The sequence below is a fragment of the Eschrichtius robustus genome, chromosome 7, assembly GCF_028021215.1.
Source record: "Eschrichtius robustus isolate mEscRob2 chromosome 7, mEscRob2.pri, whole genome shotgun sequence".
NCBI classification, from domain to species: domain Eukaryota; kingdom Metazoa; phylum Chordata; class Mammalia; order Artiodactyla; family Eschrichtiidae; genus Eschrichtius; species Eschrichtius robustus.
The window spans coordinates 101134237-101147763 of record NC_090830.1 but is presented as its reverse complement, the minus strand read 5'-3'; the positions used below and the strand labels follow the sequence as shown (position 1 = coordinate 101147763).

The window sequence follows — 13527 nt, the reverse complement described above, 5'->3', positions numbered from 1 at the left end:
CAGGCCTCAAAGAATTTCTGAGACAAAGTTCCTAGGAACTTTAGGCTCACCATAGGAACATGGCTCACAATAGAAAAAAAAAAAAAAAAAAATCACATAAGACACAAGGAAACACACCATCATGAGCAACAACGATTGATTGCACCTATTAATATGAAAAAATGTACTTATTAATATATATCTATTAATATTAATAGAAGAATGTTAACAGATTGGTGTGTGTTTATATGTCTACAAAAACACTCAAACTCCTAAAGATTGCAGATTTTTAAATAACTAAAGATAATATAGTATATTGATTGTGTTTAAAGAAATAAAAGAGTACTGACAATGTGACTAGGGAGAAAGAAGCTATCAAAACTGATCATGCAGATTTGAAAAATAGAATTTTTTAAAATGAAAAACAAAATAACTTAAATTTGAAAGTAAAAGGACAAATTAGACATCAGAATAAACACATATGTAGGGAGAATGGTGAACCGAAAGATAAATCAGAAGAAATTACATGGAATCTAGCATAGAGAGGGAAAACATTATAAAAAGATCAAGACACATGAAGATAGAATGAGAATATCTATCATATCTCTAAGTAGAGTACTGTATCTACTAGACAGGGAGAATGGAGAGAAGTCATGGCTGAACAATTTCCAAAATTAATGACAAAAATGAGTCTTCAGATTCAGAAAACACAATGAAGTCAAAGAAAGTAAGCAAAAAGAAACTTAAAACCTCAAAATATTCAAGTAAAACTGCAGAACACCAAAGGCAAAGAGAAAACAATATAAGCATCCAGATGTGAAAGAAGAATTACCTGCAATCAAATTGAGTTGACTTCCTAACAGCATCAATAAAAGCTAACCTACACTGGAATAATATCTTTAAAGTGCAGAGAGAAAATATTCTCAATCTATTATTATATACCAAGGACAACTATCTTTCACAAATGAGGGTGAAATAAAGACATTTTTAGAAAAACAAAAACTGAGAAGAGCCTACCTTCAACAGAACCTCATTAAGGAACTTCAAAAGGAGACACTCGGGAAAAAAGAAAATGACCCTGTAGAGAAAATGTGAGATCCATGAAGATAGCTGTGGGTAAATATTAATAAACATTAACTATATTAAACAAAACTTAAGAAGTAAATCCTGGACAACAAAAGCTTACACAATCAGAGTTAAGGTATTCTAAGGTTCTTACATTATTCAAGAGAAAGATAAAGATATTAACTTTTGACTTTAATATGGATGTTTAAATCTATGGGTAATTCCTAAAAATAGAAATAAACTGTAAAACTTACAAACTAGTAAAGGGAAAGAAAGCAATAAGGGAGAAAATTGGTTTAATTTACAAGAAATTTTTTTTATTTTAAAAAGAAACAAAGAAATGTTCAAAAAGTGGAACAAATAGCAGAAAATAAACTTTAAGATAAAAAGCATTTCTAGATGCAAAGATGTTCACAACATATTTTTAAAAGGTATCTGGAAACAGCAGGAAAAGGGTAACATAGCTTCAATATAAAGCAAAAACTGTCAGAACTAAAAGGAGAAATTGGCAAATCTGCCATCATAAGGAGAGATTTTTAACATGGTACTTCTCTCAGTAACTGATCAAGCAGACAAAAAATTCATAAAAATTTAGTCGATTAGAACCATACAATTAATAAGATTGTTCTAATGGACTTATTAAACTGTTAATTCAACATCTAGAAAATTCTATTCAATCGCACATGTAACACTTATGAAAACTGACTAAGCCATTCAACAAATCTTAAAGTATCATACAGTTCACAGCCTCTGACTCAACACAGTTGAGTTAGGATTTGTTTCTAAAATATATTTTCCTATGAGCCCCATATAGTTAGATGTTATTTTCTGGATCCGATATGACAACCTTTGTCTTTAAGCAGGTTTAACCCGTTAATACCTATTATTATGACTGATACGACCATGGATCTGAGGCAGCGAAAATACTTGTTTTAAAACAAATTTCAGTGTCTATTTGGAGAACAGGTGACTTCTGTAGCTTTTAATTGTAGGTATTTCATGTGAGAGGCTTCTAAATCTTAGTGTTCTATTAACAGTACATGATAATGCTGCTGTTCTTGCTATTATCAACTTTCAATGTCTTGACCTCCACCCAAAACTGTAGACTAAAAAAAAAATGCAGTGCCCACTTCATACCCATTAGGATAGCTATTCAAAAAAATAAAATACCAAGTGTTGGCAAGGGTGTAGAGAAATTAGAACCTTTGTGCATTGCTGGTAGGAATGAAAAAATGATGCAACTGCTGTGGGAAATGATATGGTGATTGATCAACAATTTAAACATAGAATTACCGTATGATCCAGCAGTCTCACTTCTGAGTATATACCCAAAAGAAGTGAAAGCAGAGACTTGGACAGATAATGGTACACCCATGTTCATAGCAGCATTACTCACAATATCCAAAAGGTGAATGCATTGACAAAATATGGTATATACACACAGTGGAATATTATGTGGCCTTAAAAAAGAAGGAAATTCTGACACCTGCTACAACATGGATGAACCTTGGAGACAAGTGAAATAAGCCCATTACAAAAGGACAAATATTGTATGATTCCACTTATATGAGGTACCTAGAGTGGTCAAATTAATAGGGACAGAAATAGAATGGTGGTTGACAGGAGCTGGGGCAAGTGGGGAGTGAGGGATTACTTTCTAATGCCTATAGAGTTTCAATTTGGGAAGATTTAAAAAGTTCTAGTGATGGATGGTGGTGATGGTTGTGGAACAATGTGAATGTACTTAATGCCAGAGAACTGTACACTTAAAATAGGTTTAAAAGGTAAATGTTATATTACATATATTTTACCATAATAAAAAAAAAGCTGCTGTGCCTCTACCCAGGAATAGTCTGCCACTCTTCCTGGGGTGTTAATATAAGAATCAGTCTGAATACTTTCAGAGAAGTCAACTCTGTTATCCCTTTCTAAAGCTGTTCTTAACCACAGCAGAGGTCAAAACAAAAATATTATCTAGGGGTACCTTATGTTTGTATAGCACTTTATATTTGAAGAAGGCTTTTATGTATCCAAACCCATTTAATCCTGTGACAGCCTTATAAGGTAAGTAGTATTACACCCCTCTAATTAATGGAAGACAGTGGAGCCTAAGAGATTAAGTTGTCCAAGACCACTGGGCTATTAAGGATGCAAAGGTTCAAATAACTTATCTTCTGACTGAAGCCATTGATCTCCCAACATACAGAAATAGTTGTCAACTTACTATGAACTTTACATTTAAAATGCCAAAAGCAAAGTGCTATGCTTGTTAAACCGAATAAAGAAAAGAAAAAGAAAGATAACATCATTACGTTCTCAGGGACCAAGGAATAATGATTACACTGAGTTTACGCTCTGAATCCTATTAACATATTTGTGGCTTTTTATAGTGCTCTAGTTCCAAGCCTTGGTCACGTTTAAACTCCAGTTGGCTATTTGTATTTTTGCACTTTAGCTTCTGAAAATACCCCTTAATTTGGGGGTTGAGGGTCTTTCCCTTAAAACTCATTGTCTTAGGTTGCAGCTGTTCAAATTTTAATTGAAATTCTCAAAAATTTTTGTCTGATTCCAATAAAAACAAGTAGCCAGGTTGTTCTCATTGTTATGCAAGAACTGTTTCATTTTTGGTCTTGAATTTCCTTTTTTATTGCTCTCCTTGGAGTGGATGGCTAATGTAAATGGGAGAAACCTGGCAAGGCACCATCACTACCCTTAGTAATTATAGGAGCTCCCCGCTAGAACAAATGTCTGGGTCAGTGCAACCTCATGCACACAGCTGAGTTTGTTTCCCTTTGAAGACTGCCATAGATAAGTCAACTCAGAACCCCAACTCTCCTGCTTCCAAATGCTGACCCAGTAGCTTTCTCTGTCTCTGGGAAGGTTGGGAACCTCATGGAAGAGGGGTGACATTTTTGCCACCCCTTTCTGTGAACAAGCCTCCCTGAATGTATTAACTGACAACATAGATAACACTCCCTGAGGCAGTATGCAGTAGGTTTCTCACAGTGGTGGTATTCAGTGAAAGATTTGAGATTTTGCACTCCCGTGTGGTACCAGTAAAGTAGACACTGGCAGGTTAAACACTGAAGGTTCAAAGAGAGGGTCCCCTCTTTGCTCTTTCAAGTTGTTCCAGCTACCGTGAGGTGGAAACTGGACAATCTTCTTACCATTGCATTTACAGCACAGATTCTGAAGTCAGATCTCCCACTTCATATATATTAAAATGTTTGAGAACACGCCACTTTAAAGTGCTCACAGCATTTTGGGTCTCTCTTCTGAGAGACCCAAATTCTTTTACAGTATTTTGCTGTAAAATTCATAAGCCAGAGCGCAACGAGAAAATGAAGTGCTTTAACAAAAAAATAACTCACACCTATCGTTTGGACAACACCAGGAGAACTTTTCCCTTGGATATATCTGATTTATTGCTTTTATTCTCATAGCTTACATTTATTAAGCACCTCCTCTGCACCAGAAACTGTGCTAAGCACTTCACACACATTATGTCATTTAATCCAGACCACAGAACAGTGTGGTAGATGCTAACTTATTCTCATTCTACATACATACACACAAAGTAAAGAGGTTGAGTGGACACACAACAAGTAAGTGGCTTGTTCTGTGTAAAATTACTTTTTTGTGTGTAAAGATGTACAAACCTATCTCAAAGAGATTGTTCCCTTTTATAGCAACCCCGAAAAGAACTTTATAATCCCAATTTAAAGAATTTTCAGTATCAGGCTTCCCAACCCCTGTCAGTAGCTTATAGATTTTAGTATTTTCTTCTTTCAGCAGGGGGGAGCACCAACTTTCATATTATAATTTCATGCATTTCATATCTATTTTGTTTTCCCTCAACTTTTCTCTTCTGCATGATTTAAACAAAAAATAATAACAGGAAATCTTGGTTAACATTCCTTCCAAGATTGTATTCTCTAATGCCTCAGTCACTTTGCTTTCAATGTCAAACTTTATTCAATTTTCTATATTCTACTAAAGAGTGAAAGATATGAAGCACTCGGTATTTGTCACTGTGAAAATATAGCAAAAAAAAATTCAATGGCAAACAAAAAAGGAAAGTATCTCCATGTTATGAATGAAGCAGACTTTTTTTTCCAGACTTTTACTTTTAATGCTGCTTAAAAGATGAAGAACATTATGAGGTCAAGCTTGTTTTGAGAAAGGTTTTTTTTTTTTTTTAGGTATCTTATTCTGGCATTTATATAATTTCAACAAGATATTTTTGCAATCCATTTAACATAAAATTAAGAAGATGAACATCTACTTTGTTCTCAGAATTTAAAGGGAATATAGGCTATGTATAAGAAATGGTTCCTGCCCTGATAAGCTTATGCTTTAGTGGTTGAGAGAGATAAACATACCAATAAATTTAATTATACCGAAGGCAGTACATATTAGGTCATTTTACCTTCCTTCAGGTTCTTTAACAAGACCTGAAAATTTGTTCTCTAAAACGCATCTTGAATCTGTCCTCCACGTCAGTGAAGCCTGATTTTGAATTTCAGAAGTAGCCTAATTTTATGCTTCAAAGATTAGAATCTGTTTTCCCTTCATTTATTGTCTGATTATTGTGATCAACTCTTAAATCCAGATTGAAATGCTGAATGACACTAACATGTTACCCACTTTAAGGTGTATCTTTATGCTCCTCTTACACTAGAGTCATCGGAAATCGGGCCTTCCCTTGTGATTCACACCACTGTCCCATTTGGAGTTACATACTTGGAGCACAGCACTGAAGATGTGCAGGAGTTAATCTTCCAGCAGCTGGAAAATATGTTGCCTGGTTTGCCTCAGCCAGTTGCTACCAAATGCCAGAAATGGAGACATTCACAGGTAATCAGAGAATCCAGTGGTATGCGCACAGTTTTCTCAATCAGACCTGACTTTACTTTTCTCATCCTTTGACACTCACTAGTAAAAGAAATTAACATGATCTTGGGATCAAATATGTGTTTGCCTAATAGAGAAGTTTACATGCAGGTTTTATTATCCCGTTATTTCTCAATAAGAGATGCATGTAATTTTCCCCGACGTTATGTTCAAATTCTAGCATCTCAAGACTTATATACCCTGAAGATCTGGGGTTTCCTATGCAGGCAAGGCAGGTTATATATCAAAATGCAGCTGTTTCTCTGGGGTTTTTCTAAATCAGTACTGTGGTTATATAGAAACCACTATAACCTCCCAAATTTTTGCAATATGTCGAATTAACCTTGTAAGTGTATTTTGCTACCACAATTTTCATTTTTATTAAGTTCCCACTTTGGTTTTGACTGCTGCCAGTAGAGCTGTTTGGGGGAGAAAGATGAATACCTGCAACAGCTAGTTGAGCTGTTTTTCAGGGTTAGATAAACCCGCTGATCACCCTACTAGTTCAAACTTAAAATCTCTTTACACTAAAGTAAATGTTGACTTTTTTGAAAATCTCTGCATACTCCAGCAGAAGTTTGTGAGTATTCATAGAAAAAGTCTTTTGATCTGTAAACTCAGTTGTGAAGTCATCTGGGGACAATGGAGCAAAGGGCAGAAGGAGAAAAGAAGCAGTGACTTGTCTATTTTTTCCTAAGATTTCTGAGCACGTTGATTACCTGACTTATCAGCACTATTGATTACCAAAGCTGTGAAGCCTTTAGAAAAAGTGGTTGTGAGAAATCGCAGCAGATTTTGTTTATTTTAAAGGACTTTCCAAAATCAGAGGAAATGGTAAATTACTTCCTAAAACATTGCAGCAGGTCTATGTGTTTACCCATATCTTCTCAAGTTAAATTATACACTGAACCTTCTGGGAAAGTATTTACTTAAACACATCATGGTCACTTTAAAAGACTTGACTTTTTCCTTTTAAAACAATTTTTAAAATCTCAATAGCTAATGTCTTTAAGTGATATTTAACTTAATCTTAAGTTGGCCTGAAAAAGAAAACAAGGAAATAATCATGTTGATATAATTTGAAGGTAGATATATTACACAGCAAGTCACTTCGCAATTTATAAACATTCTTTTAGAAGAAACGATAGTTTCTGCGTTTCTTCTTGTGACTTCCTCAAAATAGTTTATTAATAAACTGAAAAGATGGGTTAAAATCTACTTATTTCCTAAAATTTAATGTGTTAGTAGAAATAGATTTGACTTGCCCACAAAATGACTTAGTCAAAGTTGTGCAATATCACAAAATTTAATAAAAAAATCTTCGAACACAAAGTACATCCAAACTCTAACAATGATTTTTATTATAATTTGGACGTTCTCCCTTGAAATTATCCCAGTACATTTAAGTCATGAAATCTACATTGGCTGCAAAGCCTGAAAGGGAATAAGATGTCATTCAAATTTAGAGGTTTGTATTTTCCACTATTCATAGTACCTTGACCAACATTCTACAGAACATAACGTCATTATAGCAGAGATCTTACCTACATTGTTCAATAGAGAGAGTGAGAGAGAGAGATCTCCCATATCACCTTAGGAAAAAGGCTAATTGGCGACAGGTCCAGAGACTTAATAACATTTAGCTAGTTAGTGTTCAGTTATTATTCCCAAGAGAACGCTTCTCCAATGTTTTTAAAAGGTTCATCTTAACCCTTGAAATTTAACATAAACGTCAATTCACCCTTTTCCCTTGCCATCCCAGGACACAAGCTCTACCTGAAATGAATTCATGAATGTTTGTGTATGAATATGGTCTAATATAGTGCTTAAACTGAAGAGAAGAATGGTGTAGAAAGAGGGACAAAAAAGAAAGAACAGCCAACTGATTTTGAAGTTTCCCTCATTTCTGATTCGCCTTGCAGGAGAATCCTGCCCTTTATTTCTTCCAGCCTGGGTCTCACCCTTCATTTCTTTTCCTCCTTCCTCTGTCCTGCTTCACCCAAACCTTCTCCTGTTCTTCCCACTCCACCCGCTTCCTTCCCTTCTTTCTCACTAACAAACAAATGATACAGCCCTTCAAACCCTCATCTTATAAAATCCTAGATAGACTACAAGACTGGGGTCCCTGCCTCAGGACGCAGTGGGTGGTGTGGATTCCCCATCCCAGGCCTCTCAGGCTGGACTCTCCATCTCCACGCATTTTATTTTTCTCTTCTTTTGTATTGCCTACCCTGCATCCTGGCACTCAGTGACTGTGGAGGGTAGGGAAGAAAAACAGGAAGAGAGATCACAATGATGAACACCCACATTGCATAGTGCAACAGGCCTGGAGCTGGGCGATTCAAAGATGTGATCTCATTTAACATCAAAAGTAGCCTTATGAGGTTGCTAGTTTTAACCCACTACAGCGATGAGAAAAACAAAGCCTCAAAAACATGAAATAAATCCCCTAAGGTCCCATGGCTAGTAATGACAAAACTAGTCTACCTGCCTCTCAGGTCCTTCCCTCCTCTTCACTGACCCTCTGTTTTGAATGGCTGCTGCAACAAATTACTGCAAGTTTGGAAGCTTAAAACAACACAAATTTATTATCGTACAGTTCTGGAGGTCAGAGGTTCAAGATGGGTCTCAGTGGGCTAAAATTAAAGTGTCAGCAGGGCTGTGTTTCTTTCTGTAGGCTCTAAGAGAGAATCCATTTTCTGGCCATTTACATCTTCTAGAAGCTGCCCACAATCTTTGGCTTGAGACCCCTTCCTCCATCTTTAAAGTCAGCAACAGCAGGTCGAGTCCTTCTCATATTGCATCACTCTGACCTTGTCTCCTGCCTCAGTCTTCCTTAAAGGACCCTTGTGATTACATGGGACCCACCTGCATAATCTAGGACACTCCTCGTCTCAGGATCCAGTGGTTGGCAACATTAATTCCAGCTGTATCCTTAACTCTTTCTTGACATTTAACATGTACAAGTTCTAGTGGTTAGGATGTAGGCATCCCATTTCAGCCTTATTTCTGCCTAGCACACCCTTCTTTCCCCCAGAATTCTTTGGTAGATTCCTTTATGAGGCAGTATCTCCCACTCCTCTCATAAAACCTCTGGGGAGAGCACCAGCCCTTTAAAGCTTTAAGAGCAGCCACTTTAGGAAGTGGCTGCTCTCTGAAAGAGGTAAGGGAGTATTTTGCAGGGGGGCAGTTTTCTGTTTCCCCGACGATGCTCTTCGTGCCTTCTGCTGCCCCTAATGTCATATATCCACAGTGGCAGCGGGGGGGGGGGGGGGGGCGGGGGTGAAAGATGGTTGTTCACTTATTCATCTGGTTAGTCGTTTATTCCATAAGCATTTAACGAATGCCTAGGACATGTCTAATACTCTGCCCATGGAATCCTAGAGACTAATCTTTGCTGAAAGCCTTCTCCTAAGACACTAAATCAAATTTTTTGTCTTGAGTAAGATAACGCTGCTTTTTTGTGGGTGCTGCTTTTAAGGAAAGAGGCAGATCAAGAAAGAAGGCGTGTTTGAAAGACTTGGGAGCTGCTCTGTGCCTCCCATTTGGGGTTTGAATAAAACACTTGAGTAGGTGGTTCAAACAAACATAACAAAGCAATGGCAGATTTTTCATGATGCTCAGTTCCTCCCTTTTGCAGATATTTGCCTTCCATTATTTAAATGTTTATCCAGTTAATATAACTTGATGCCTAGGCTGTGATGCATTGAATTAAGATTTCTGTAACAAGTATGATATATTAATCCATTCAGCAGAAGAGTAATAACTGAAAACAGCTTTCCATGTACATTGACAGGGGACACTTAATCAGTCTGATAACCCTAATACTCTCACCACTATTATTTGCTATGCCTTCCTTTGTTTCAGAGTCTATCATGATGCCTTTCCCAAACTATAGTAAATGTATGATTTGCTTGTGAGTTTAATGCTAATTTTCCCCCATCTTTCTGTAGGTCCTGAAAATTTCAGTGGCTTTTTCTCTCACTTAGCACATTCATGGATGACTTTATCTTTAAAAAATCACTGAATCTATTTCAAATACCAAGGAGATCAAGAGAGGAGTTTGAGGGGGTTAGGAGAGTCAGGTGGTAAATGAATACCTTGGTATCTTTGGCAAAAATAAATGGATTTGGACTAGACTATTAAGCTTTTGCTGTAAAGTTAGAAATTAGTTATCTTCTATAGTTAGGTTTTTTTCACTTGGTCTTTTGCCCTGAGACTGTACTTTCTCTCTCCTCAATGGTAGTCCTTTTATATTCTTTAAAGAGAAGGATGATGAACTCTTTAAGAATCTGATCAAAGCTATGAATGTGAAGATGTTCATCCTTTCAAAATATACATGTACACATAAACACAAAATTGCATCTAATTATGAAAATTTATCAATATAAGCAACCTAAAAGTCCTCCCATGAATCCAGCATTAAGGACACCTGCTGTAAATATTATATTCCTATAACCCAAACAAATCAAGAACCCCTCATTAGCCCAGTCTTGTGTTGTAGTCTAAGAAACAAAATTCAACAACCAAAAGGAATGTAAAGTAACTCTCATCTTTACTAGTATCTTCTATAGAACTTTAAAGAATATCCAAAATGCATCATCCTTAGCAGTACTTTTTGAAGTTTCTCTTCTCATTCCTTATATATCCCACTTCTAGAAGCTCCCTCAAATCTTTTTGCACCCTTAACTCTAGTTTTCCACAGTTTTCCCTGATAATCAGCCATGCAGGCTTATCTCTTTTTTTCTTTCCTCTCTTCAGCCTCCCATTCACATTCCTCACTTTTAACTCTATCTTCCCCCCCCCCCCCCCCCCCCCCCGCCCTCCTCCCCCGTCTTAGAAAAGTAAATCTTAGACCTTTTCAATGCAAATTCCCCATTTTGGCTTCCTCAGGTCTTCCCCAGTTGATTACCTTGGTTGACATAGTACTGCCCAGGAGTTAGAAGGAATAAAAGAGAAAAGAGGAAATGTGCAACAGCTTAAGGCCAGAATTTTCTTTAGAGGTTTGTGTTTGGTGGCGGAGGGGGATGTGTACACAGAAAAGCCTGAGTTCACCCACATACTTACATTATTCCCTCATGAGATTAATTTCTGGCCAGTAGCTGTGTCTGATTTCAGCATTGGAAGATCAGGTCGTAATTGATATTTCCATTTTTTCCTTTTCTTTCTTACGTATTTTCTATTTTATCCTCATTTTCTTCTCTTAGGCAGGTTGAAACTGAAAAGCGGTGACTGATTGATTGTATGAATATACCAAAATTATGAATCCAAATGATTGCCCCCTTCAACATAGTCAGTCACCCTAATAAACCACACCCTTATTTCAACAAGATCAGGCATCTCTTTCAGAGCCTGACACATATTCCTCAACATGTAATCAGTTGAATCAGGTCTTTGAAAGCTGAGCTTGAATTTAATGTTTTAGAAACCACCAAAGTCATTTGGACTTAAATCTTTTTAATAAAATGGATGACCAATCTTGACAATTTTCTTAAATGTTTTTACAGAACTAAAGAAATATAGCTGTTTGTGTTTAATCTGTTTTAATGTGTCTAGCACGCTGATTCTAAAAGCTGCTACCCCTAAAAGACATTGGGCAGTGCATCACTACAGATTTAACCATAAGACCTTCTAGGATAAGTGCTTTGAAAGACAATAATCAGTTGTGTTTATCAGTTAAATACATTAGATGTTTTGTTTTGTAATTTATTTCTAGGATAAAATCATGCTCTTTTGGTCATTCTGCCACTAAGACTTTTCTCCCATATTTGTGCCTTGTAATTCCTGGATTTTTGATAACGTGGTGTAATTATGATCTTGGACTTTGGAGTCAGACAGACTTCGGTTCAAACCTCAGCTTTCCCTGTGCCTTTGAGAAGCTAGACTGTAACTCTAAGCCTCAGGGCCCCATCTGTAAATGGTACAACTGAACCTCCCTCATAGGGTTGTGGTCAGAATAAAAGGGGAGAACACAGTAGAAAACATTTACTACAAAACTAGCACAAAGCAAGTTCTCAATTAATATTATTAAATAGGGGTAGCAAGAGGAGGAGGAGGAGAGGAGGTGGGTGAAAGTGATTCCATGGTTATTTCTTAGTAGATGAGCTCTGTGTGTCTCTTGCTCTCTTTTCTGGTACCTCTCTTCATGCCCACATGCTGTCCTACTTTTTATTTTTTCTTACTCTCTTCTCTTTTCAGAGTCTCTGTCTTTTCTCTTTGTTTCACATACACAGATAGTTCTGGACAAGGATATTTCAGAAGGACTGACTCAATGCCAGGGGCTGTGACACTAATTCATACCATAGGGACCGTTAACATCAGACAAGATGAAATAAAAGTGGTGTATCCCTGTGGACACAAGGACAAGGAACTCTTGTCAGTTTTTTTCAGCTTATAGATTTTTCAGCTTCTTGCCATTCATTCCAAAACTATCTTGTCTGGTAATTTAACACAATTTATGACATGAGTCAAAATTTCCTAGCATGAAATTATGGCCACAAGAGCACTCTTGCCTATGTGCCGTAAGTTTATGGTAACCTATGGAGAGCCAAAACAGGCCCTTTGGGATTGATGGACTATGGCATGACCCAATCTACCGAGAGCAGGAAATCTAACAGGTGTCAGTCCTGAGCATTCCTTTGAGTAATCTCTCACCTCTTTCTCACTGGCACAGAACTAGCCAGTTGCTTCACTTTATTCTGAGGTAGCTACATATGCATGAGATCATCAGCTGAGAAATTCTGATCATTGAATTAGGGATGTTCAGTCACAGTTTAATTGAAGTTTATATGGGCAGATATTTCCCCTTGTCATAAAATTCCATATTATATGAGCTATTAAACGTTTTAACACATATGAATTTAATTAAATCATTTTTTTTTTCAAGTACTCATGACAGGAACTTACCTGCCACGTAGTCAGCATCACACTTTTTCAAAAAAGCTATTTTGAACAGCATTACTTTACAGAAAACTTTAAAAAGGAGTCTGTCATTATTCCTGTACAAATGCAGAATATATTCATCTGCACCCAGTATTACTACTGAAAACTGGATGATGGATGTTATTATATGGGTGTGGACAACCTAAAAGAAATAGGCCCTTTCCCATAAAGGGAAGTCCACTTGGTCTGTTTAGAGTAGACATCAGTATTATGCTCTAAAACTAACAAGCTGAACTAAAAAGTTCAGTTAACAAACGCTATTTATACCGACATTAGAAATTAATAATATATATTCATCTTTTCATTTAACATACATTTATTGAGTTCCTACTATGTGCCAGACATTATACTGGATTCTAAAGACTCAAAGACAGCTCCCTTCATTCAAGGACCTTCCCATATAATCAACAAGGCTGACCAATAAGCAGATAATCATGATATGGTACAGTTTGTTCTAAGAAAGGGATACACAATGTGCTGTGTGCACAGAGAGCAGATTTGAGGAGAAAGTGGTAATAAATAGCTTCCTACAAGAACATGTCATTTGAGCTAAATCCTACAAGATTAAGTCAGAGGGGCAAAGGGAATGATGATGGAATGATGTTCTAACATTGTGTACACTTTCCCAGAGGCAGGAGAGTGCAAGAT

At 36.7% G+C, this 13527-nt stretch overlaps 1 protein-coding gene across 2 annotated transcripts in view; it reads left to right on the top strand.

Annotated features, from left to right (window-relative positions):
* The window catches only part of RNLS (renalase, FAD dependent amine oxidase), a 278163-nt gene that overhangs the window by 240562 nt on the left and 24074 nt on the right, over window positions 1–13527 (top strand). For both annotated transcript variants that reach the window (XM_068548151.1, XM_068548152.1), the window contains exon 6: window positions 5726–5901. In XM_068548151.1, coding sequence (XP_068404252.1) covers window positions 5726–5901 — 176 coding nt within the window. The remainder of the gene's footprint in view (window positions 1–5725; window positions 5902–13527) is intronic.